Source organism: Girardinichthys multiradiatus, chromosome 20 (assembly GCF_021462225.1).
Source record: "Girardinichthys multiradiatus isolate DD_20200921_A chromosome 20, DD_fGirMul_XY1, whole genome shotgun sequence".
In the NCBI taxonomy this organism is placed as follows: Eukaryota; Metazoa; Chordata; class Actinopteri; order Cyprinodontiformes; family Goodeidae; genus Girardinichthys; species Girardinichthys multiradiatus.
In genome coordinates, this window is record NC_061812.1 from 21,099,692 (window position 1) to 21,127,530 (window position 27,839).

The 27,839-nt window shown below is 38.5% G+C and overlaps 1 protein-coding gene across 2 annotated transcripts; it reads right to left on the reverse strand.

Moving 5' to 3' along the window:
• Positions 1 to 4,032: 4,032 nt before the first annotated feature.
• mst1ra (macrophage stimulating 1 receptor a) lies at positions 4,033 to 26,120 on the reverse strand. Of its 2 annotated transcripts, none has more exons than XM_047348729.1 (21): positions 26,007 to 26,120; positions 23,168 to 24,451; positions 18,637 to 18,813; positions 18,437 to 18,556; positions 18,176 to 18,346; positions 17,897 to 18,063; positions 13,644 to 13,773; positions 13,412 to 13,551; positions 13,134 to 13,313; positions 12,899 to 12,995; positions 12,561 to 12,791; positions 12,316 to 12,462; positions 12,063 to 12,225; positions 11,728 to 11,814; positions 9,983 to 10,192; positions 9,817 to 9,897; positions 9,294 to 9,475; positions 9,071 to 9,180; positions 7,445 to 7,610; positions 7,229 to 7,365; positions 4,033 to 5,834 (listed from the first exon to the last, which is right to left on the reverse strand). In XM_047348729.1, exons 2-21 carry the CDS (start codon positions 24,365 to 24,367, stop codon positions 5,603 to 5,605), a joined length of 4,128 nt encoding a protein of 1,375 aa, XP_047204685.1. In that variant the 5' UTR covers positions 24,368 to 24,451; positions 26,007 to 26,120; the 3' UTR covers positions 4,033 to 5,602. The 2 variants fall into 2 exon arrangements, with proteins under 2 accessions (XP_047204685.1, XP_047204684.1); XM_047348728.1 differs by lacking the exon at positions 26,007 to 26,120 and adding an exon at positions 25,078 to 25,234.
• Positions 26,121 to 27,839: the final 1,719 nt, after the last annotated feature.

The window sequence follows — 27,839 nt, forward strand, 5'->3', positions numbered from 1 at the left end:
AAAGCATGGGGGTGGATCAGTGATGGTTTGGGCTGCCATATCATGGCATTATTCCCTTGGCCCAATACTTGTTCTAGATGGGCGCGCCACTGCCAAGGACTACCGAACCATTCTTGAGGACCATGTGCATCCAATGGTTCAAACATTGAATCCTGAAGGCGGTGCCGTGTATCAGGATGACAATGCACCAATACACACAGCAAGACTGGTGAAAGATTGGTTTGATGAACATGAAAGTGAAGTTGAACATCTCCCATGGCCTGCACAGTCACCAGATCTAAATATTATTGAGCCACTTTGGGGTGTTTTGGAGGAGCGAGTCAGGAAACGTTTTCCTCCACCAGTATCACGTAGTGACCTGGCCACTATCCTGCAAGAAGAATGGCTTAAAATCCCTCTGACCACTGTGCAGGACTTGTATATGTCATTCCCAAGACAAATTGACGCTGTATTGGCTGCAAAAGGAGGCCCTACATCATACTAATAAATTATTGTGGTCTAAAACCAGGTGTTTCAGTTTCATTGTATATTTATTTATATTTATATATATATATATATATATATATATATATATATAACACAGAACCTCATCCTAGACCTTTCTTGGACTCTCATCTTTTGTCCTGTTTTCAGTGCTAATATTTCAGTTATTAATAATATGCATAAAGTATGTATGTATGTATCAACTTGAGTAAAACTGTATCCTTGTATACTGTATATAATATTACATATTACATGTATTTAGAGAAATAAAACAATCAGCTAAGTAATGGTACAGTTGTGAATAATTGCTTTGAGTTATTTTTTATTAATGCTGCACCTTTAAACAACCCAGAGCTCTATGTTTAGAATCAGCACAGAATATATGAAAGAAAAGAAGGAGGCTTACTTTTGCACTTCCAATTAGCCCATTCTGAGTCAGCATTCAGGTTTTATCATTAACCTCAGCCCGGGTTAAGCCACTCTGCTTCCACATGTTCCTGTCACACACCCACCAGTCTCCAACTCTCTGGTTGGCTCCGCGGCTGCCCTGAAATGAGCCGTCTCACCTATTGTTGCACTGTTCGAGTCACTCAGTATAACTTTTTGGCTAATGAACGAGGTCTAATGCCATTTTGAGGCCTAATGCATCTTTTTAACGGACATGTAGGCCTACTTCTAAATGCCTACTTTCATGAGATTCGGGGCTATTCAGAAAACATCTGGAGCTTCAGCCCCAGAGGCCCAGGTGACAGGTCTAACAATGTACCTGGTTGCCACTGTACCTCGGAGCTAGCCTAAACACATGCATTCACAATGTGTCTGTGTGTACAGGTGTGTGTGAGCGGTGTAGAGTCAACAAATGGTCAGCTTTCTTAACCATACATACAGGTCCTTCTCAAAATATTAGCATATTGTGATAAAGTTCATTATTTTCCATAATGTAATGATGAAAATTTAACATTCATATATTTTAGATTCATTGCACACTAACTGAAATATTTCAGGTCTTTTATTGTCTTAATACGGATGATTTTGGCATACAGCTCATGAAAACCCAAAATTCCTATCTCACAAAATTAGCATATCATTAAAAGGGTCTCTAAACGAGCTATGAACCTAATCATCTGAATCAACGAGTTAACTCTAAACACCTGCAAAAGATTCCTGAGGCCTTTAAAACTCCCAGCCTGGTTCATCACTCAAAACCCCAATCATGGGTAAGACTGCCGACCTGACTGCTGTCCAGAAGGCCACTATTGACACCCTCAAGCAAGAGGGTAAGACACAGAAAGACATTTCTGAACAAATAGGCTGTTCCCAGAGTGCTGTATCAAGGCACCTCAGTGGGAAGTCTATGGGAAGGAAAAAGTGTCGCAGAAAACGCTGCACAACGAGAAGAGGTGACCGGACCCTGAGGAAGATTGTGGAGAAGGGCCGATTCCAGACCTTGGGGGACCTGCGGAAGCAGTGGACTGAGTCTGGAGTAGAAACATCCAGAGCCACCGTGCACAGGCGTGTGCAGAAAATGGGCTACAGGTGCTGCATTCCCCAGGTCAAGCCACTTTTGAACCAGAAACAGCGGCAGAAGCGCCTGACCTGGGCTACAGAGAAGCAGCACTGGACTGTTGCTCAGTGGTCCAAAGTACTTTTTTCGGATGAAAGCAAATTCTGCATGTCATTCGGAAATCAAGGTGCCAGAGTCTGGAGGAAGACTGGGGAGAAGGAAATGCCAAAATGCCAGAAGTCCAGTGTCAAGTACCCACAGTCAGTGATGGTCTGGGGTGCCGTGTCAGCTGCTGGTGTTGGTCCACTGTGTTTTATCAAGGGCAGGGTCAATGCAGCTAGCTATCAGGAGATTTTGGAGCACTTCATGCTTCCATCTGCTGAAAAGCTTTATGGAGATGAAGATTTCATTTTTCAGCACGACCTGGCACCTGCTCACAGTGCCAAAACCACTGGTAAATGGTTTACTGACCATGGTATCACTGTGCTCAATTGGCCTGCCAACTCTCCTGACCTGAACCCCATAGAGAATCTGTGGGATATTGTGAAGAGAACGTTGAGAGACTCAAGACCCAACACTCTGGATGAGCTAAAGGCTGCTATCGAAGCATCCTGGACCTCCATAAGACCTCAGCAGTGCCACAGGCTGATTGCCTCCATGCCACGCCGCATTGAAGCAGTCATTTCTGCAAAAGGATTCCCGACCAAGGATTGAGTGCATAACTGTACATGATTATTTGAAGGTTGACGTTTTTTGTATTAAAAACACTTTTCTTTTATTGGTCGGATGAAATATGCTAATTTTGTGAGATAGGAATTTTGGGTTTTCATGAGCTGTATGCCAAAATCATCCTTATTAAGACAATAAAAGACCTGAAATATTTCAGTTAGAGTGCAATGAATCTAAAATATATGAATGTTAAATTTTCATCATGACATTATGGAAAATAATGAACTTTATCACAATATGCTAATATTTTGAGAAGGACCTGTATATATTTATCTCAGTTAGATTTTTGCTCTTTTTACAAGGGGTTGTTGTCAACCAACAATGAAAAAATGTCGTCTATCCGCTTTTTGCCGCTCTTTTCATGTTTTCAAAGTACAACCACGCTCATCAGCGACTGCGTCAAAAGTACAGCAAACATTGAATGTTCGGTAGAGAAATCGGTTGGCCAAGTTTTTGGCAGGAAGAAGAGGGCTTACACTACCAGAGGGTTAAATTATTTTGCTGGCAAATAAAAATAAAGAAACTCAACAAAATATTCATCTATGTAAATTGGAATCATGTGATTTTACTGAGGGGTTAAATTGACTTGACCAGATTTTTGGGGGGGTCATAACACCCCTAACCCCCCCTGCTATATTGATATAATTTTGCATTTATTGAAATAATAAAGAATCCTGAAGTTATGTTGACAGGGAAGGCTTCTTTTCTGGTCTTACAAAAAAAAGAAAAAAACCTGTTGGAATGTTGTTTGTATCTAATTGTTCTTAAGATGACTTGGGGACTCCGCGATGCCACCCACTGCTGCAGTTGTCTAACACTGAGCTTTGAATATATATTCGGCAAGATAAATAGTGAACTTCATCCAACCTAATGGTGAATGACTACAAGTAAAATAATAAGTATAAATAAAGAAAAAATGGTTACATTTATTTCAAAAGGACTAGTTATTTTAAAACATAGGACTTTTCCCCTACTGAATAAGTATTCAAATTAAAGGTTGGATTTTTCTATATTCTTCACTATGAGGCTATGCTACTGCAAATATAATCATTTATTTTAAGGCTTCTCATACATCTTTACCTGGGGTGCCCACAAACATATCTGTGTCTGGTCTGTAAGTTTACAAGTGATGTGACATTTCTTACTAAATCCTTCCAGCTTAAAATGGTTTGGAATTACACAAAAATTTCCATAAAATGTTTCTATTCATCTAAACTGTCATGTGTACAGAAATAATAGTATAGGAAACAGATTAGTTTCATCCCCCTTGCCTTTGGATGTCCAGAGGCATTACAGGTCAGTGTAATTAAAATTAATCATGGTAGACAGAGCATTTTATTTATTGACTGAAATGATTTTAAAAAGAGTTGATACATAAAGTAAATAGCAGTACTGAAGCAAAAAGGCATCCTCATAAAAAAAAAAACAATCCATCATAAATGAAGAAATAAAGCCATAATAGTGCCTTTCTGGTAGTGTGTTATTATTACCATTATTAATATTTGTTTTTCGGAAGATCAACTAATTTCTACAACCTGAAAACCTACAATCAGAATGTTCTTGTTACAGCAACATGTTCAAAACCTAAAAGCAATGCATTAAAATGTTTTTGGATCCATAAAATATTCATAGACGATATTTTAAAAGCAGGATACAAAGATCAGTTGCAGGCAGGTACGTTTTGCTCTGGTCGGGTTGACACACTTCAGACCTGGCAGAGAATAAAAGCTTTTCCTGCCTCAGGTTTATGCCTTTGCAGTCAGGATTATTTTCACTTTCAGCTTTGATGAACTAGTTATGCTTTTGCTTTTTGCAGTGATTTCCCAATGTTAAAGAGAGCTTGTGGAACCATTTTGTATTCAGCCCAGCACCAGGTCACCTTCTTTGTTATATTTAGTAAATTTAAAGCAGTGACACAAGAAAACATATTTGTCTATTAAGTGTTTATTTAAAAAATACTCAGTGCAGTTTAGTAAAAAATAAATAAAATAGTCCTGGATAAAAAAAAAAAAGTCAAGTGGTGAGATTAGAAATACGCCACTGTCCCTTGTAGAAAGGTTTTTTGGTCTTCGTTGTTTTAGGAGAACCATGTCGTAAAGTCATTAAACAAATGTAACAATCAGCACTTTCATTTAGAATTTCCTTGATTGTGTACATGCATTTTTACATTTACTAATCAAATATTCGACAAAAAATGTGTCACGCTGTCTTCTGTGTTGTGTTGATTTAACTGAAAGTATCAGTTTGGTTACGTTGTCTGTATCAGATTCAGATAAATACAGCTTTACTGTTTCTGCAACACGTCGGTTTGGTGATGTTTTGTTTTACTGCACTGCCAAAGCCTTGCTGCAAAACAGTTCTCTTTAGATTGAGGCCTTGGTTGCCCTCTAGTGATAAATATGAATATGAGTATGAGATCAGTTCTCATACAAAAGCACGATGAGCTCGGCATGATCCAGTACCTGCAAAGTTATTGTAGTGATTCTCTATAAATGAATTAGATACATGTTTTGAAGCTACAAATCATCTTTCACATACTGTATATCCATGTATAATAAAAACACTTGAGGCAATTATCAACAAAAATAAAATTCTGAGAAACATGTCGTTACTGCTCTTACATTCATTTTGTCTCATATTTACCAGTGCTGCAAAAAAATCTTTCTATTTTTTTTCTATTCTGCTACATAGGAATGATGAGAAATTGCCTCCATCATTATCTCCAGTTAGAACTTATTATATCAAATATAAGTAGTGAAAAGTCTCAGGGTTGGAAAATCATCAACAGTTTACTAAAACAACCTTTTCTATATGAAAACGTCCTCACTGCGATCTTGAGATTCTCATCCTTTCGGGGGATTCAGGCTGTCTTGCATCGCTGCAACCTCAGCTGGTTGAGTGGCCGTCTGAGTCCAAGTCTGAGGCCTCAGCCTCATCTGCAGAAACACTTAGAGGTGGGTATGGTCTGGGCTGATCCAAGTTGATGTAAGTAACCTTCAGGTTGATGTAGTGTTCGCCTTCCAAAAAGGACAGGATCTGGTCCACTTCTGCAACCAAGCTGTGGAAACTGGGTCTGCACTCAGGTTCTGGGTCCCAGCACGCTAGCATAATGGAGTAGCTGTGGATGATTTTACAAAATGACTTTACGAGAAGGTAAATGTGGACACAGGTTTGCAAAGACTGAGTGATTGTGATGTGACAAACAAACAGAGTGGTTGTCACATTTTGTATCATAACATGACATGATTTTATGTGACAAACCAGGACATAGTAGTAAATATTTGTGAAATGGAAAGAAAACCTGTTTCTTTTAAATATTTCACAAAATATACGTGGAACCGTTACTATTTTTAGTACCTGTGTTTGCGCTTACAAGTGACCCGACCTGTACTAAAAAAGTGATCTCAGAAGACTGTCTGTAACTGATGGGTAGGGGCCTGCATCAATAGTTACAGCGTATTTTAATAACTAATATCGTCAACAGTTAAAATTGTTGTATCCTAGACTTATTGTGTATATGACCACTATAGCAAGCTAGCATTAGGTAGCGTTAGCTTACTCTCACACGTCCTCTACCTCGTACCCTTCAGTGTGATACCACTCCGTGGCTTCCCTTGAGTCTTTCAACAGCCATAGACTGATCAGCAGTCAAGGCTGTTGTGTTCGTGTCAAATACAAATCACATCACGTTACTTTTTCGGACAGTGAGACCACCTTGTTTTGACGATCCCGCCTACATTGAGATGGTACTCAATTGTAATTGAAAACGAACCAAACCTTGGAGGACCGACCTGACCCAAGGAGAGTTTGTACTAATGGAAAAAAGGCATTAAACCTTTCCCCATCTTCATGAAGTAGCTCAGGTTCCGTCAAATTGGATGGAGATTGTCTGTGAACAGGAATTTTCAAGCTGTGCCGCACATTCCCAATTGGATTTAGGTCTGGACTTTTACTGGGCTATTATACATCATAACCATCTATCATGTCCCTTCTGGAGAAAACATCCCCACAGCATGTCACCAACATGTTTCACCTAACACTCTTTTTGACTATCTTTTAATAATAGGATTCTTCTTGCCACTCTTTAATAAAAGCCCGACTTAGAAAGTGTACATTTAATGTCTGTCCTGTCAATAAATTGTTTCACCTGAGCTGTAGATCTCTGCAGCTCATCCAGAGGTATGACTGCTTCCCTGATTAATGCTCTCTTTGGCCTGTCTTTCAGTTTAGGTGGATGGCCATTTGTTTCTACTGACAACAAATTACACATATGTGGATTCTATTTACTAATAAGGTGACTGCTGAAGGCAACCGGTTCCATTAGATTTTATTTAGGGGCATCACAGTGAAAGGTGCTGAACATAAATGCACAGCAAACTTGATTCTTTTATGAAAAAACTTAAAACCATGTTTCTTTTTCCTTCCACCTAAAATAATAATATGTGTAAAAAAAAAGACAGTAAATGGCCATTATTTTATTGGATACATATTAAGAGGTAGTGTGATGCTTACAGAGTATCTGGGCAGTACTGTGGTTGTGGAAGTCTTCGGCCCTTCAACAAGTAGTGTGTGATGTCGTAGGGGTCCACATCTGGATATGGGCTGGCTCCTCTGGTTATTAGCTCCCACATTAAGACACCGTAGGACCACTGGCAACACACATAACATCTCATAGATGCATATTTACAATAGACTATGTCAAACTTTCTGAATATCAACCACACTCACCACATCTGACTTTGTTGTAAACTTCTGTGTCTGCAAGCTTTCGATTGCCATCCACTTCACTGGCAACTTTGCCTTTTTGTGATTCTGAATGCTATAGTACTCCTTGTCATAGACGTCCCTCGCCATGCCAAAGTCAGCTACTTTTACTGTGAAGGTTTCATCCAGCCTACAGAAAGGAAACAGTGAAGCAATCATCTCCCTTGTTAAGGTAATTTTTAATAGGTGTTTTTAAACAATTTTACATACCCTCATTGCTTCAAAGAAAACATCCGAAATTCAACAACATATACCATGATTAAACTGAAATGAATTGAAAAAAATCCTAAATGATTTTCAGAATAATTTGGGTGTCTGATTTGTATATATGTGACATTTTTCTCAAAATCAAAAATTCCTACCCCTTGAATCTTTTTACATTTTGTGACATTACAAGCAAAAATGTATAATTGCATAATTGTTACATGGAAGGAAAATTAAACATGTTTTTTTTCTTTGTTCTCTGTTTCACAAATAAGTCCAGACTTTGACTGGGTTCATTTAAAACATGAATATGATTTGATCTAAACCTTTTCATTATTGCTCTGGCAGTATGTTTACTGTCATTTCCCCACAAGAAGAGAAACCTCCCCTCCAGCCTCCATGTATTTGGAGCCTGTAAGGGTTTTTGTTCCAGGATTGCCTCATATTTAGATCCATCCATGTTCTGATGCTGTAGAACCATAGAAACTCCCCAGTATGATGCTGCTACCACCATGTTTCATAGTGGGGGTGGTGTTTTCAGGGTCAAGTGTAGTATTAGTTTTGTATCACACTAAGTACTTGTGCAGGCAAGGAAGTTAAAATTTGATTCCATCTGACCAGAGCACCTTCTGCTAAATGTTTGGTCTCTCCTACATGGCTTATGGCAAACTGCAATTGTTTGGCTCCTCTTCCTTCTCTTCTATAAAAGACCAAATTTGTATAGCGCACAACTAATATTTGTCCTCTTAACAGTTTCCACCACCTGAGGAATGGATCTCTGCAGCTCCTCCGGAGTTACAATGGGCCTCCAGGCTGCTTCTCGGATTAATGCTTTCTTAGCCCATCCTGTCAGTTTAGGTAAACGGCCATGTCTTAGTAGGTGTGCAGCTGAACTGTATCCTTACCGTTTTTGATTGACGGACTGTTCATCCTTCAAGAGATGCTCAAAGCGTGGGATATTGTTTTATATCCTCATCCTGTTAAACTTCTCTACAACTTTGTCTCTGATCTGTCGCTTGGTGATGCTTCAAGATGCTGTTTGTTCTCTAATGTTCTCTAACAAACCTCTGAGCCCTTCATATAATCGCTTAATTTATACTAATGTTAAGTTAAACACAGTTGCACTCCTTTTACTAATTAGGTGACTACTTAAGGCAATAGGTTTCACTGGATTTCATTTAGGGGTATCAGACTATATAGGGTTAAATACAGCTACACACTACACTTATCAGATTTCTATTTGTAAAACCATGTTTTACTTTCTTTCCGCTTCACGATTATCTTGGTCTATTGCATGAAATCCTAGTAAAATACAATATAGTTTGTTGTAACATGACACTGATGTTTCACAGGCCTGTAATATAATCAGGGTTTGATCACACTCACATGCAGTTTCTTGCAGCCAAGTCTCTGTGAACAAACTTTTTTTGCGCCAAGTACTCCATACCCATGGCAACCTGAAGCCCGAATCCAATCAGATCCTTCACAGTTGGGTTCTGTGAGACAAAAATCATTTGTAATCAAAGTTTTTATAATATGTTCTAAGAATATAGAAAAACATTCACAGTCAAGGCCACTCTGCATCTTGAAGTGTCATCTAAGAACTTACCCTTTGCTCAGATCGGATGAAATGACGCAAATCGCCATGTTTCATGTATGGCAGAACAACCAAGGGAAGTCCTTCCTTGGGCAGCATAATGCCCAGAAGAGACAGTATGTTGGGGTGGTGGAATTCTTTCATGATGATTCCCTCTCTGAGGAACTGGTCCACTTCACCCAAATCTGTGATTCCTGTCAATATGAGATAAAATCTTATCAGCAAAGGTCTATTTGAGCACAAAGAAGTTATTGAACACTGAATATTTTTATGAGAAAAGGCAAAGCAATTTGGTTTGCACTGCTGGAGATGCACATTTACATTGTGAAATGCATTATGAAAACACATGAATAGTATATACTATCAACATTTGCTGTTAAATCTGCACTATTCATCCTGACATTTCATTTAGGTGGGAATGGCACACAAATATCCTCCTAAAACCCTTCAAGATAATCGCCAGAACATTTCAGAACAACAGTGGATAATGAAAACTCCTGTGATGATAATTATCTTTATAAACAAATTCACTTACTGTTTAATGACTTAACAGCACAGTGAGTTTCTTGCTCATTGCTATCTATTAGGTATCCATGATAAACGATCCCAAAGTGACCTGTGTGAGAAGAAACAGTGGATGAAGGAAACAACAATGGGAAATGAGCTAATGTTGTGGAGGCAAGTAAAGTAAATGGGTTTACCTTTTCCAATAATTCGTCCCTCCTCAACTCTGAGCCTCTTGGCAGGAATCAGCATGTCTTTTACTTCCTCAAGTAATTCAGGATTTGAGCTAACCATAGAGACGTTGTCCCTCGGCATTAAAGGGACGGCCAGATGATCATAGCTGGAGGAATACGTCAAACCTTGGAAGGCTATTCCTCCTGAGCCAGAAGTCTGACTCAACAGGTGACCTAATGCAAAAGTTAAAACAACGAAAGAGAAAGAAACATTTAGATTAACATTATAGAGGTGAACATGTGCATTGGTGCATTTGCATTCTTTAAATTGTTAAAGTGCCTGTGACACGCTTTTCACTCAATTGCAGATATTGAAAGGAAATATCTTAATGTTTAAGAAATTGGGCAGCAATTGACATCATATTAGCATTAAAGACGTAATTAAAGACAATTGTTTGACAAAATAGGCTTATTTTGTTGTTAAATTTTGCAAGTCCAAAGTCGCCAGAAAGTGACATCTCCTGTCATTTATTGCGAGCGTCAATGATAAACAGTTCAGATAGAAGCCGAATTGCATTAAAAACAGCGTTAATATGGTGAAACGGTGCATTGCTGGTGGTGGCATTAATACTACGACAGCAGCCATTAGTGTGCACTACTTTCCTGAAGCGCAGAGGATCAGAGCTGCCTGGATCAAAGCTGGAAAACTGACGAGGGACAGATGGGCTGGTCCAACCACAAAGTACATTTAGATATTGTTAATAATTAAAAATCCCAAATTATTATTTTTATTATTAATAACCCAAAGCAGCATTTGGTGCTCTGCCATCTGATGAAAGGTGACTTTGTTCTACTGACTTTGCTCTCCCTGTGATAGTGACTGAAATATATCTAAAGAAATATCAGATTATTTGCTGCTGTCTGTGTTGCTGGTCGTTGTAGCAGCGGTCAGTCTACCTGCAGGGGTTCCCCTCTGACGTCATAAAAGAGTGCAACAAAATCGTCAAGGAGCAATCTGGAAATGCCTTTTTAGTGAGATTTATGACCATATATCTCAACACCCGTTCATTTAAGTGGCATGAATTTACTTTTAAAATATTGTATTAATGTTTCCTTTCCATAAATGTAATTGGATTTATTATGAAAATTGAATATATCACAGGCACTTTAATGACAATCCATAGTGCAGATGGTAAAATTTATAGGTTTTGAAATCTCATTTTAAGAAGCATCATATTAGTAGAGATGCACCGATCAGGCTTTTAAAGATTACAGCACATCTGAAAATGTTATTATTAAATGTAATAAACTAGTGAAGTGTTCCTGGATAGAGGGAGTAGGTTTGAATCCAACAAAAAATAAAGGCATTAAAAGATTACCCAAATTTTGTCCATGCTAGCTGTGATCGCAATATGTTTCTTTCCTGTTTATGGTCAAACTATTTACTTATGAGATGTTTAGTCAAGTTGAGCTTTTAGCATTACACATGCTTATTGTGTTATTTTTGTAAAACATGCTCTTGACATCAAATTCAAAAATAAAAAATTAAACTGGCATGTATTGTCATCTGGAACATTGTTTTTACAATGCTTGAAACATTTTCGGGTCAAATGGTTTTGAAAAATCATATTGTTTTTATTGGTAATTCATAAAACATGCCAGGTGTTTTTTTTTATGTACCAAATTTTATAGTAGTGCCTAATAGTGCAAAAGAAGGCGGACATTTATCTTCATTGTTTGTAAAGATTTTCTGTCTTTATATGCCGCACCTTGTCTGTAGTCAGTTGATGGAGACAAGTCAATGTTGCTGCCCATCCGATTTCGGGACATTGTTGATAAACGATGTTCTATGTTAGCTGAAAGGAAGCAGGAAACGTTTGATGAAACAACACCACTGACTAAAAGTGAAAGCAGAAGGGTAAAGGTAGACTTGTTTAGGTTAATAATAAAGTGGAGAATAATTTGCAAAATCTAAACACACAAGAATTGACACTTGTCAATTATAACATTATGACCACATTACAATGTTTTCTATAGGTTTCTACTATGTTCACTTATTGAATAATATTTTCAAGCTGATTCACAAGCTTTTTTTTCCTCTCACCTCTCTCTTTGTTCCTCAGATGTCTCATCGCGAACAATGCAAGGCAAGCACCTATGATCAGTGCCGAAATAAAGCCAAGCACAATGCCTGCAATTATAGTGTCGTTGTTGATTTTGGAATAGACAACTGTGCCCACAAAGTGATCTTCCCCATTCACAGACACCTGCAGCAGTGAAGCAAAATGTTATTTTGTTTTTACATTTTACTTGATGTCAAATTTGCTTTAAAATGTAGGTTTAAATGAGTTTCTTACTTTAACTGGTAATCCCTCGCCAGGGACAAGCAGGTCTTTAGGAATCCTGCAGGTTACCTCATTTAGCAGAACTTTATGCTTGCAGAGTTCATTGCCAATACTCATTGTTATATTCATGCATGTCTCCACTGATTGTAGTTTGTTGTGCTGTTAGATTTGTAAAACAGATCAAATATTAAAACACAAACTGGCTAATATTGTGGGAGATATTTTTATTGCTTAAAGAATAGTTTAAACCATCATACATGCAGTGAAACTTCATCGTCCCCCGGTTTCAGGAATAAAATGTTGTCATCATATTCAAATGGAATGACTTTGGCATCTACATGGTAAATGAACTTTGTGCTATAGAGATCATTTTTTCCATCTATGTGAATAGAAATCGTTCCCCCATTAAATTTATCCTCCTGCATCTCTGCTGAAAAGGACGGGGTCCAGCACTCCAAGTGTGTGGCGTTTCTTGAGCCGTTGCAGACCTCATGTGAAATAACATATAATTGTTTAAAATCGGATGCATTAAAGTGGTTCCAAAAAAATAATGGCAACTGAAATGAAAACTTTTAAATGATTCGAGTTGACTCACTTGTTGAAGAGACCATTGAGAATCTTCAGGAGCATACTGAACCACAACTCTGTGGCCTGAATCCAGATTCTCACCATTTATAACCAGCTTGGAGCCGCTGTGTGGCAGCATAGGCAATGTTATTAATACCAACAACACTAGAATAATTTTCATTAACAGAAACTGGCATTTTTACAATAAATGTAATTTTAAGACTGTTTAAGACTGCAGTAAAGGTATTAAGAGACAGTCCCACCTTCGGAAGCTGCAGCGGGGATTGACAGAGTGTATGACAGGATTTCTCTTATAGAAAAATGTTTTAGCCGTCGCCACTTCAAGGTTGTCGATTAAGACTTTCACTGGCACTTCTCCGATGCTTTCCGCATGTGCTGTGTTGCAGATTACTGAAGATAAATTTCCTATTTCCTTAGGATCACTAAAAGCAAAAGAAATCATGGTAAAATTGGAAATACGTAAGATAAATAGATTATAACAGTAAGTTAAATTTCTAATCAGATTTAGTGTGTGGTTCACCTTGGAATCAATGTGCAATTTTTGTCTCCAAATAGAACATTTCTTCGGGTCCCAGAGTAGAGATGTTTGCCTATGACTGTAACTGTTGTTCCTCCAAACATGGGGCCATGATCAGGAGTGATGTCTGTTATGCTAGGCTCCTGATAGAGGTAAATTAATTATTTTTCTTTTCAATCATTTTGATAAATTATCTTGATTTTCCCTTAGGAACTTTAGAAAGGGCCATTCTTACCACAACAGAGAAGCCAGACATCTGGGCCGTGCCTTCAATGGAGTAGTCGCCCTTCACGTTTCCCTCATGTATTTCCAGGATAAAGTTCAGATCTTGGTGTGGTACTTTTTCATTAATTTTGCACACTAGCCTGTGTAATAAGCACATGTAATAATGTTTTAAAGGTATTCCAATGGAGAGCAAATCGAAATGTCCACATCACGTAAAGATCTCTCAGAATACCTGAGACATACTTTCTTAATTTGCTGCTGTGTTAGCGTATCTAAGCGTGAACAAAGTGACTGTAGTTAAAGGATGAAGGGTGTAAAATGTGGTTGGGGATACTGCATCAGGACTGAATAACTTACTTTTGCTGTAAAATCAGCATCTCTTTGTTCATACAATGACTGACTGACTATCTTGAGATGAAAGTTTGATGCTTTACACGCATTCATTGAGTGCTCCAGGTGGATATATAATCATTAGCTTAATCACAAAATAGGTCACTATGTTCTACCGTTGGAGTAACTTTAAGTATTCTGCAAGTTGAGATAAGAAAGCCTTCATGAGTGCAGACAGAGTGTCAGAAATGCATAAGTGAAGCAAACATCACAGTCAGTGCTTCAACACTTGACTAGTACTAGCATAAATTTGGAAGCAGTGGTGTATATATGCGGTAAATGTTGGCAAGTCTATGGGCTGTGATCTCCTGGCGTTTTTTCATCTTAGATATCCTAGTTTGCCTGGAGTTTAAATTACATATGAAATAATTTCTTATGGGGCTGCACGGTGGTGCAGTTGGTAGCACTGTTGCCTTGCAGCAAGAAAGTCCTGGGTTCAATTCCTGACCTGGGGTCTTTCTGCATGGAGTTTGCATGTTCTCCCCGTGATTGCGTGGGTTCTCACCGGTACTCCGGCTTCCTCCCACAGTCCAAAGACATGTCTGTTAGGTTAATTGGTCACTCTAAATTGCCCTTAGGTGTATGAATGAGTGTGTGCATGGTTGTTTGTGTGTTGCCCTGCGATGGACTGGCGACCTGTCCAGGATGTACCCCACCTCCAGCCCATAGACTGCTGGAGATAGGCACCAGCTCCCCGTGACCCACTATGCAATAAGCGGTAGAAAATGACTGACTGATGACTAATTTCTTATGTGTAGAAAGACAATGCTAGAGGTTTCTTAAAAGTATGTTTTTTTGTATGCTATTAAAATGCAAGGTAGACATGGATACAACAGATACAGGGTATCAGTTTTATCTGGACAGGGGAGATTGGTGATCTGAGAAGAATTTGTTCACATTTTAGCAATTTTTAAGCAGGCACTTTTGTAATGAGGACTTGCTTTTCTCTGCATGCCCTGTCCCATCTCTACAAAGAATATGCTGCATCTTATTTGTGATCAACACTGACTTATTTTTATACATCTAACTTCATTTCTAATTACCACTGACTTGTTTTTTATATGTCTAACTTCAACAGTTGGTAGCTCATGAGTCAGTTTGGGCTGTTTAAGAGATAGAAAGGTCAGATGATGGTTCCAGATATGTTTACTTGTAGAATAATCAAGACTAAACACATTTGGTTTGGGGCACTTTAAAAACCGATTTTTTTTCCATTCAAATACAAAACTATGATATAACATTATCAAGCCCAATAGGGTATACAAACAAGTTTTATAAATCTAAGGTTAAAGATTGATGAGGCTTTTTGTGTCTGTTAAAAATGCAAAAACGACGAAAAATAAATTGGACACAAAAGAGCCCCGGGGGGCTCGCGAGCCACCAAGTAAGGGGATCACCAAATGATTTTCAGAATGTTCCTAATGTGTCCGCTAAGATGTATGAAGGGCCTAAAAGACAAAATTAAATAATTAAATAAAATAATTAAATTATTTCACTCTATGTTTTATAATTAATAATCCTGGCAAAGGTCAGAGCTGACTTGAATGAAACAACTGCCCCCTGCTTTGTTTCACTAATGATTCTTAAATAGAAAACAAGATGGATCAGTAATACCTACAAGTAACTGACGGCTGTGTTTTTATATTTGACTGCTTCAGCTTGTCCAAAATGCATCTGTCCATCTTCTGACTGACTCTGTCAAATGTGAACACATCACCCCTGTTCTACCCTCCATACATTGGCCTACTGTCCGTTTTAAAATAGATTTTAAAGTTCCATTTGTTTTTAAAGCCCTTAATAGCCCGGCCCCACCTTCTTTGTCTGATTGACAAAGCTTTCGTGGGCCTGGCAGGTCTTTGAGGTCTATGAATCAGTTTTTATTAGATATACCAACGACCAGGTGAAAACGCTGGGGTGATCTTGCTTTCTCAGTGGCAAAACCCTGACTCTGGAACCAGCTCTCTCTGGATATATGCTATCCAAAAATTCAGCACAATTACATGTTTTCCTGTTATTGTGCAGCCTTGTTTGGGTGGCCCATAATCCCAATATTTGCAAATGCTCTTTTGTAGGTGCCAAACTTACAACAAAAAGGAGATGCTGAAGTTCTCACTTGAGTCAAATATCAATCATTTGAGCACTTTAAAATGGTAAAATTGCCATGTTAAACAAAGCACAATTTTGTAACTAAAAATAGAATTGAATTCCCAAATACTCTGTTGGGGCCATCCATTTTGGTCGCACATTTTGACACACGCAGCTCAACAGACGTCGCAGCTCTGACGTCACCGGGAGCAAAACCGGCTGAGGTACAGAGTTTCGTTGTCATTTCCCGCCTGTCTCACAGGACAGTGCAATGGAGGCGCATATCTGGAGAGACAAAAGCTCGCAGGCGAACTTTTGCTCCACAAGGCCATTCCTGGAAGAGCTGGAAAGCTGGAAATCTGTCTGATACGAGAAGATCAGGAGATTTATTCGCCGATCGAAGACCGCGCCGACACCCGGCGCAGGTGGAAACCTACAGAGGTTCTATGTCCAAGAAGATGAGTTTTCCTCCTTGTGTATGCAGTCGACTAACGGTACATCTTTTCCCCTCCTGGATGGATGAGAAATTACCGTTTTGTTTTTTCTTTAATTTGATCACGGACGCATGGTCCCCCTCCCCTCCTTTTTCTTCAGACTTGATCCATCCTCAACCGGTGGAGAGCAGAAATCAACGTCAAAGTAATGTCGTTCTTTTCATATTAAACCGGATAGGTGCATTTAGAGGTCTGGGGAGGATGAGACATAGTTAAGGTGATTTGGGATCACCTGTTAATCTAAGGTATTAACTTGTTGCATGCAATACTGATTGAAGTGTTTTATGCTGAGCTGTGTTTTGATTTGCTGTGCAAGCGCTGCTGAATTGTGCGTGGTTAATGTTTTGTCTGGCTGATCTCAAATCAGCCAGGAGTTAGAAGATGGACTTTTAAAAGTTTTTCATTCAAAGCAACTGTGGTCTGGGCCTCGCCCGTCCAACTCTTTGTTCCAGTTTTATTGCTGGAGATTTTCCACTGAGTTCCCGCCTCAGAGTTTTATGACGCTTTGTCAAGATTTTGGGCGGTCAGCTGGTTGTGGCTAAAGGGGCGTGGCCCCACGTTTTATCAGCTGATCGTTGCAATCGAGACATCAGCACAACAGGAGGACTTCTCTTTCCATTTAACCCAAATTACACATTTTGTCCATAAAACTACTGGTTTGATCTTCATAGACACTAAATGCGCATATATATGTTTTTCTTTTATTATCATTGTTAGGTAGTTATTTTTATTCCCTTTGTGTAGAATAGTGCTTGTTAGTTAGGTGAAGGTTTTTGGACCAGAATAATGGTATAGCAGGATTATTCGGCTTCAATAAATCTTCATATATATAATTAAGAGAAGCATTTGTGTTTATTTCGTGCAAAAGTGATTTATCTGTCAATCAAGGTCGAAGTTCCCAAAGTGAAGTGGTTGGATAAACAGTGACAGTTTGTGGTTTGGTTAATAATTTGTAATTATTAAAGAGTTTTGAGCCCATAATCACAACACCAGAGGACATCTCTGATTTCTATTGGTAAGTAATGATTTTTGGTTAAGAAATTAATATTTTTTCAAATTATGATTTTAAATTATAATTATTGATGAATATTAATTAATCAATAATCATAATCCTTACAACTGCCCTACTTTAAGGACTGAAAAAAATCTGTTATTGAAAACCAAAAATAAACCAAAACTATTCACAATCAGCATTTGCTAACACTTTTTTTGAGTTGAGCAGAGAGCAGTGCAAGCAAAACAAAAGCTGAGATAACTAATCATACTGTCAGTGTTTTGTGTCTGTGCTTCTCACATTTCACTGCTGCTTCTTTTGGAAAGGACAGCACACAAGGTCCCAGAGTCCACTCTAATCATGTGTGTTTTCCCGCTGATGATGGGCGGTGGCAGAGCAGACAGAAACTCTGAACCACACAGTGTCACCTCTGTCTCCCCTCCAGCAGGTGCCGTTTTCGGAAAAAACTACAAATTAAAATGAGACAGCATCGGTCTATTTGTGCAATAACAGCTGATACTACAATTTTATAACTTTGTTTGAAATGTGTTAATTAGTTTCCTTTAGTGTCCTAGTTACCTGAGTTATGATAGGTGCACATGAATTTTTGTTCCAGACAAAGGTACACTGATGCTTCCTTGAGCATTTTCCAGAACACCAGCCACAGTTCATGAAGCCTGGAGCTGTCAAACACTTGGGGCATGTCAGAAAATGTTCACACCCAGGTCCAGCAGATGGCACCTTAAACATCTTTTTTAGGGAGAGAGGACAATAAGAAGTGAAAATAGGGAAATCTCCTCTGTGATAATTGGTGCATGCAGCAGAATATACAAAATGTACCTTATTTCCGGCAGTAAAGATAAGTGAATCCTCCGAGAATGCAGCTGCTGTCCTGAATACTCCGACCTCTCCCAGGGAGTAGTTGGCAAAAACTGTTTGTTTGTACACTGTGAGAATCAACTACAACCAATTTAAACATAAACATTTTGTTTATACATTCACACAAAATACACTCAATTAATGCTGCAACAACCTGTTACCTGCAGTATCCTGCCATCTGAGGTGCCAAAATGCCCAACTGTATCATTTCCTATGGTGCTGACCAGAACAGACGTGAACAGGACGTCTCTCATCTTGCTGTTGAAGATGTCCAGTCTGTAATGCGGCTTTGAGACCAGTGTGGCCTTATGACTGCATGTGTGATTCCCTTCAGAGTTCTGTACAAGCAAGAGACCCACATTCACTCAATGGTCAGCATTTCATTATTCCAATGCTTTCATTCAACGCTTGGATCTGCCTCAGTCTGCAATGAGCTCCTATACAGATGTTAAGTGTAAGTTTATTTCTTAAAAATGAATTTAAAAACAATTATTTGCACACAAAATAACATTTCAAGCAATTATTTTTGTTAATTTTTATGATTATGGTGTACAACTAATAATAAACAAAAATTCAGTTTCTCAGAAAATTTGAATATTTTATAAGACCAAAGGAGAAATTTATATTTTTAATACGGAAATGTCAGTCTTCATTAAGGTATGCCCATGTACTGTCAGTATATACTCTCAATGCTTGGATAATGCTTATTCTATTCAAATTACTACATCAATGCAGTGTGGCATGGAGGAATGGCTCTGCATAGGTGTTTAGGACGCCCAGGCTGCTTTAATAGCAACATCTACCTCATAGATATACTCAATAGATTTTCCATGGGTTTAGGTCTGGTAAGTTTTCCTGAAAGTGATACCATGCTCAAAAAGCAAGTATCGGTACTTTTGACAGTTTGGTCAGGTGCCAAGTCCTGATGGAAAATAAAACCACGGTGTCCGTATAGCTTGTCAGCAGAAAAAAACATAAAGTGCTCTAAAATGTCTGGGTAAGCAGCAGTACTGACTTTGAACTTGGTAACACACAGTGGACCAACCTTCCTCCAGACTCTGGAACTTTGATTTCCAGAGTTTACTTCCACAAGAAAAGAGGACTTCTGACCATTAAGCAACAATTTAGTCCTTCTTCTCCTTGGCCTAGGTGACATTTCTGATATTAACCCTCATTAATATCAGAAAATGTGACAGTTTAATCCTATTTTCTGGATACATCATTGTGTGGTGGTTCCTGAAACACTTCTGTGGCTTGCAAATCTCCCCCAAAAAGAATGGGATTTACCTCAAAATCCTAGATTTGAATTGGACACCTTAACCTACCACACCTTTTCATTCCACTAAACTTTACATTAATGTGCTTAGATAGAGCACTTCTCAAAAAGCCAGCTTCTTTGGCAATGACCTTTTGTGGCTTACCCTCCTTGATGGTCAGTGACTGTGCTGGGCAACTTTTAAGATAACAGTCTTCTCCATCAATGTGGGGACATTTTCAAGGCCATTAAATAAGATTTTCATAAAGATCTTATTTAATGAGCGTGGTGGTGGCGCAGGGATAAAGCAAGTGACCAATTTAAGGATCGTTGACCTTTGCTACATGTCTTTCCCTCTCTCTCCACCCCATTTCGGTTGGTCAACATACAAAATAGAAGCCACTAGTGCCACAAAAGTTTTTAAAAAATCCTATTTCATTGGTCTTGTGTAATATTCTACTTTTCTGGTCAATTAAAGTTTGGTTTCACATTAGTTACAAGGTGTAATCATTAAAATTAACAGAAATAAATGGTTTAAATACATCGCTGCGTGTAATGTATATATAAAATATATGTGTTTCACAATTTGAAATTACTGAAATAAAATTTTTTTTGAAGACATTCTAATTTATCAAGATGCACCTGTATATACAGTACATTCCTCCTAAAAACAAGAAGACTTGAAAAAAACAAACAGATCTTTATTAATTGAGGAAGTCTTCGGGCTTTGAAATCAGATAAAGGAGGGAGCCTCATAAAAGTTGCACATAAGTGCTCCCAGCTTTGTTGACTTAGTAACTGTCTCTAAGTGTAATTTGCTGGGAAGTGACACTATGCTCTGTGCCTCACAGACATTTCAACTGGCTGCCAGAGTTTAGTCATAATGGTTAAATTAAGGTGATTTTTCAAAAAAGAGAGGATGCTTAACTAATAGAAAGCATTCCACTCCCAAGCACCAAGCTGACCTGTACCGTCATGTCGTAGTTGGCTTATTTACCAGAGTAACTTGTTTGTGGTTTTTCAAGCTGATGCTTTTTTGACATTGCTTGTATTTGTCCTCTGATTACACCCCCTCCCAACCTGGATGATCTTCAACTCATAGTTCTGTATTTAATCACCCAATCCAACACAAATATTTACACAGTTTTACTTGTATATTTTTTAACATGAACCTTCACACTGCTTGACTTAAAGTTTGATTTTCATTCCTGCTGCACCGACGTGTTGTTGTTATTTGTTGTATTATTTTCTTTGGGTAAATGTAAATGTTTTTGTGAATCTGAGAGACCTACTGAGGTAATATCCGTCCTTCCTCTAACATAAGTCCTCTTTCATATTACTCAAAATGACATGTTAAAACTGACCCTGCGCCTTGAAATTCCAGCTTTTATCAGTAGGATTCATAGCTCGTGTTTGTTGGCACTGATTCCTGTGGGTGTATACATGTCTGAAAAATCTGAAAAAGCAATGATGGAATTCCTTGAAAAGAAGAAGCCACTCCTTTTTTTTTTATCAGAAACTGTAGCCTAAAAGCTGAAACTTTAAGCATGTGCTGCACATGGCTGGTTGAAGTTGTTTCAGTTGGGCAATTTCCGCTTTTCCTAATGTACTTGGGAATGATCAGAACAGATAGGTTGGACGAAGTCAAGTAAGTAAAGATAAGATCAAACACATTAGCTAATTTATAAAGGCTGTTCTAAAGTTTAACACATTAATGCGAAAGAACTTGAATCACTTTTCCTCCAGTGTAGTTTTAGTTAAGATTGATTATGCCTTTCCAAAAATGACAAACTGGAAATGTTCATATTATTGTAAATACTAAGCATTTAATCTGATTGAAAATGGTAAGTGCAGTCATTGTCTGAGACGGAGTGAAACATACGGCTGACACAAATCACAGCAATGATGTGGCAAGGTGCAGGTTAAGTTACTGACTAAACCACCACTCCCTGTTCTGTCATCTTGGTCTGCTCTTCCTCACTTTTTCACATAAGCAAACAGACAGATAAACAGTGCCTTCCAAAATTATTCACACACGCAATTTTCCAAAGTTCTTCACATAAAAAACCTTGATATTTTTCATTGCCATTTACTACAATAGACCAACATAAAGAAGTGCAAAACTATGAAAAGAAAGTCATACATGGTTTAACATTTTTTCTAAATATAAATCTAAAAGAGGGGTATGCATATGTTTCCCCCCCCCCCCCCCCTTTAATCTGAAGCTAATAAAATTCACCGCAATCAATCCACCAGTGTATAATTTAATCTTAGTACAAATCCAGCTGTTCTGTGAAGACCTCAGAGGTTGATTAGAGAATGTTAGTGAACTAACAGCATCATGAAGACCAAGGAACACAGCAGACAGGTCAGAGATAAAGCTGATCTCACAAAGCACTGTTTTATCCTTCAGATAAAGCTAAAATTAAACTTTCTGGTCAATATGCAAGACACTATGTGTGGTGGAAAATTAACACCACACATCACCGTTAATGCAGTCATCCACACAGTAAAACAAGCTCCTGAAGACTTGAGTCTGGGACAGAACCTCAACTTCCAGCAGGAACACAGTCCTGAGCATATAGCCAGAACTACAATGGGATGTTTAGCAGGGGTCTGCAACTTGCGGCATCAGAGCCACATGTGGCTCTTTAAGCTTTCTATGGTGAGTCTTGATAACTTTATAAAAACAATGGATAAAGATGTTTTTACATATAAATAATGTTGTAATTTAATGTAATAAAAAAGCTAATTTTATCAAACGTTCTATTGTGGCCTTATAGACAAATAAGTACAAACCACATGCTTTTTGTTTTTTTTCTTTTTCTATTAAAATCAGAAAAAATATTCATTCTTTTGATCTACACTTTGACATTGTCGTTGTGCTAAACAATACAGAATCAGAAAACACGATTCTTTAAGGGTGGGATAGGTAAAGATTTTAGTTTCTAGAAGTTAAAAGCTGATAGAGATGGACCGATCCTGAGCAAAAGGTGGTTCTGTAAAGTACTGACTCAGGGACCCTGAAAACATCTATAGTCTCTACACATTTCAGTTTTTCTCAAATTTGTAATAAAATTGGAAAAGAATAGAAATTGTAGAATCTTCCTTCCACTTCTGAATTATTTACTACTTTGTGTGGGTCAATCAAGTAAATTCCCAATAAAATAATTTTTGTGGATATAATATGACAAAAATAAAAAATACATGGCACTATAAAAACAGAGGTAACTCTTTTAAAGTTCAGAATGGTGTTTATTATTCCTACATTTCAGATTTTCTTTATTAATTTTATGTGGTTTAAAACCAGATGCCTTATGGCTATGTTTACAGGCTGCTCTATTGCGTAATGTTTGCCTGAGCAGATCACTTCCTGTCTAGGCACACAGCGACCTCTGAACATCTTTGTTGACACAGAGCCATAAAACATTACTCACTTCATGTGGGCAGCTCTCACATGGCTGGAAGTGGCAGAGGCCTCTGGACAGCTGCTCCGTGCCTGAGGAACAACATGCCTCCACTCCCATATCAATCACATGGTTGACTTTACTCAAAGGGAAGGCGCAAAGGGCTGAGGTCCTCTGACGTTCCCCTTGATTGTTGACCACTGTGAACACCCCGTACAAGATGTCCTCCTTCACGCTGACCCTCAGCTCTTCAGCGAAGTCCTTCCCTGCGTGTCCTAAATGGGCAGCCTGCAGCCAATTATACACAATGTCCTTCAAGCTGCTTCTTTTCCTGCGCTTTGGTTCATATCGACACTCCAGCACCACCTCTCTGTACATCCACACCTCTGGAGTTGAAATAGGCAACCGTCCCAGATGAGTCTGAAAGGCTGAGTTGTTCCTGAAGGGATTTTCCCTCTGCACTGACAGAAAGTAGACAAACTCTTTGGTGGAAAAACTGTAAATGTAGTCAATGGTGTAAGAGTCGCGTAGATTGGGCAGCACTGTCAGGCCATCCATGATTTTATGGAAGCCATCTTCAGTCGAAAGTGACCTCAGCACAGAAATTGACCTCCGTTGATATTTCTGCACCACTTTGTTATTGATGGAAGCTGCTACAAAGAATAATGCTGTGTCTCTATTCTCGACGGCGGTGACTTGGGTGCCAAGAGGGCTGGCAACACAGTCAGGGCAGTCAGTAGAAGAGGTGTGCTCTTTTTTGTATAAGCATTTGGGTTTAGGCTGTGGAGAACTGAAGTTGACAAAGAAACAGATGCCATGCTGAGTGTTTCCACAAATGTACAAGTATGGATAAAAATATGCAACAGGATCCAAAACAAGAACCTTGTTGTCTGTGTCCACTGGATCCTGTGGATCGTTTTTTATGTCACACAAGTGACAGGTTTCACAGTCAGAACTGTCTACGGGTCCTGTTTTCAACTCCCATTTTTTCCTCATAGCATCATCAACTGCAACTATGGAGTTTTGGCATCCAAGATACACTTCTGTTGAAGCTGAATCCCTGTTTACCACAATGTTCTGAATGGGTTTGTTCGTTTGGAAATAGGGCAAAGAGTATTTTACTTTGAAATCCACCACCTCACGGTGAATAGAGGGACAGGTTTGCTGTCCTGAGGCAGATAGTGCTTGTATCCATATGCAGATTGCCAGCAAGGCAGTCACAGTGACCATCTCCACGCCACAGCCCACTTTGTTTGAGCGCTACCTGCAGGACACTTTCCAAAAAGAGAACATTCTGGAGAGGCAGCGTGGGCCCTGTGGGAGAAAACACAGCAGGAATGTTGAAATTTAACAGACAAGAGGGCTGTTAAATTTGATTTCAACATTTAACAGAGATACAGTGACTCAAAAGTGGAGGTGGACTGAGTAAACCTTTAGTTGTTTCAACTAAGTTAAGAGCCAGAGAACTGTCAGGCCAAGTATATAAACACACCTCAAAGGAAGTAAATGATACTAGATTTGTGTGGTTTGAAACCTATAGAGCTGTGAAGAAGGGAGGGACAGAAGCAAACAAAAAATTACTTGGGAAAAGATGAAATCAAAAGTGGAAGGAGACTTGCTGTAACATGTGGAGCGGTTATGGAAACCTTCAGGCATTCATAGTAACACAAAACAAATACAGGCTAATAACAACTGCACATATTTCATATACTTGCTGGAGATTTTACGTTACACGATCTCTATTTGTTTACATGACTGAAATTAGGTACTGATTTAAAATTATATCGATAATGCGAAATGTAAAAAGCTGAATGTTTATTTTCATTCAGACATATGAACAATCTGAACAAGAAACCTATGTTTGGCCATTTTTAATGGTTTTCTTTTTTCATTTTTATTATTCAAACCTCATTCAGACAAATAAGAAAAGAAACCCATACCTCAGTCTGAAAGTGAAGCAGTGTCGCTGAAACCTGTACTACAGACTTCAAAAAGTATTCCTGTCAGGTTTAGATTTTATAGGAGGAAAATGTTTAGTAAGAGCGAAGCTCAAATCTAAGACTGTATTCACCTGCCGTATCACTCTCACTCACAGAGACTTCAGATTGTCTCGGAGCAAACTGGTTGCTCAAACTAAAACAAGCAGCAGTCTGAAAAAGAACACATGATCCCACTTCAGCCTTCAAAATAAAAGCGCTCATGTGCTCCTCGCTGACGCCAGACTTTACTTATGTTTAGGGTTTATTGAATAAAATATAATTATTGCAAATGCCCATAAATTAACCAATTAAAACGAGGAATTAATTATTTGGATTTAAAAAGCAACAATGAATGATTAGGCTAATTGTGCTAGCATGCCTATTTATTAATTGTTTATGTTCCCATCTAGTTTAACTAAAAAAGTGAATTAGGTTTATTTAAAGTTCAACAAAATTTACGCAATATAAATTTTTTCCTTCTCACGAATCATTTCCGCTTTTTTCATCAGCCAGCCTCCAGCAGCTCTATAGGCAATTATTTCGCACAAAGTCCAAGGTAATTGATTAAATGAAAACTGGAAACACGAGAGTTAACATGGAAACCACTCCATCCAACCATCCATGGTCTACAACCCCCTTATTCATGCGGGGGAATAGAATATATAATATAGCCTAATATATAAAATACATAACATTTTGTGTAGTGGTACATACTGGCGAGAACTGGGCTTTGATGAAGATTGTCCTGGTTTAATTTGTTAGGGCTGAAGACAGGAAGCACCATCTTCAATCCTGCTGACTTGACATTAAGTGTTGCCCTTCTAGGTCCTGCTGTCCTATCAAACCGCGCCCGCAACAAGGAAGTGTAAAAACTTGCGAAATTTGCTCACCTTCAGCGAAAAGTATTTTCATGGTTTCCTTTAAAATACGTCATATTCATATTATTCTCTCCAGCGTTTTTCCATACAGGCGTTGGAGAGAAAAAGCTCCTGAACACAGAACAGGATTTCTGCCAGAAGTGGATTTTGTTCTCATGAGGGATGAGATTTCTGTAGTCAAGCCAGGAAGTTATGAAAGGAATGCTTTCTTTCCCTAAACAGACCCCCCCCTTTTTTTTTTATTATAGCCACCGAAAAAAAAGGAAAGGAGCGACATGTGCAGTGTTGGGTCAGCTGGAAAAGTGATTTGTGCACCCTAACCATTTTGTTTGTATAAAGCAGCCATAAAAGTAGCTTTGTAATGATTGTTTATTATCGTTCGCTAATATTGCAACTTAATATAAGACTGGTCATTCAAGTGCAAGTGTTATTGACAATATAATGTCTGGTTTTACATCCAAACGTTAATTATCTACCATTGTATCCAAAGTTCAGCAAACATGGGTTGTAACCCTCTGGGAAAATACATTCTAAAGTAACTATTCAAACCACTAACCACACCATTTGTGAACCAATTAAAAAAGGAAATATGTGATAAATACTGAGAGGATACTAACACAGAAAGAGGCATAACACCCAAAGAACAAAGAACATCGATTTGAGAGCAACAAAGTCAAGCACAATGGAGCGCCAAGATTGTAAAATTAACTAAATACAAAAAATCTGAATATTCCGTGCTGAATCAAGCAGAAATACACACAGAATGTTACACTAAGAAACTTAAACCTGCAAGCAACACTTTGTGAGAAGAAAACGGCTCTCCAGAGGGAATTCACCATAAAATAAACTTACCAGAAGAGCTTTGAAAATGTTTCACAACTAAATACTTTTGTCATGTCTTACAGAAACAGTTGGTGGAGCTCCATTCTGGGTTAAGGCATTTGTATCAGGGAATGTTTAAAGTTCAGTAAACTTTCTGGACAAATTATTATCCTTTGCAATAAATCTATTTGCACAAATGTTTTCAACTGGGAATAAATTCATATTTTTAAGAGAAAGTAAATAAATAAAAATATAACTTAATTTAAAAGATAATACTATATTAGTATAAAATAAATATTACCAAATAAATACTTCTTATAAGTTCATTTTAAGATTGTATAACATAGAGCTTTAAATGTTCTGTGACTCATTGCAGCTTTTCAGCCTGTCTGTTTCTCCTTTTATTTTAAAACAGCCTGTTGGTTTCCTTCTTTGTGTCTCAGAAGGACTTTCTCAGCTGATGTACTCAACTTCCAGCAAAATAAAATAAAATGAAAACAGAACACGAAAGAGATGGTGACAGACTTTTGCAGGACGTCGCGTTTCATCTTCCGGGGCTGTTGATTCTAACAACTCATATCATGACTTGAACAAGGCAAAGGGTTTAACATTTATTTTCTACAGAGATTCAAATCATATTTCATGGACAAGAGTTTAAATTTTTATGCAGATGACATCCAATACCCCAGTGGATGAGAGGGTCGCATCCCTGCGCCTTCGGGTTGGGGAGAGGTCTCTGACTATCATTTCAGCCTACGGGCCGAGTGGTAGTGCGGAGTACCCGGCCTTCTTGGTGTCCCTGTCAGGGGTGCTGGATAGTGCCCCTCCCGGGGACTCCATTATTCTGCTGGTGGACTTCAACGCCCCCGTGGGAAACGACAGTGACACCTGGAGAGGCGTGATTGGGAGGAATGGCCTCCCCGATCTGAATCCGAGCGGTGTTTTGTTATTGGACTTCTGTGCTAGTCACGGATTGTCCATAACGAACACCATGTTCAAACGTAAGGGTGTCCATCAGTGCAC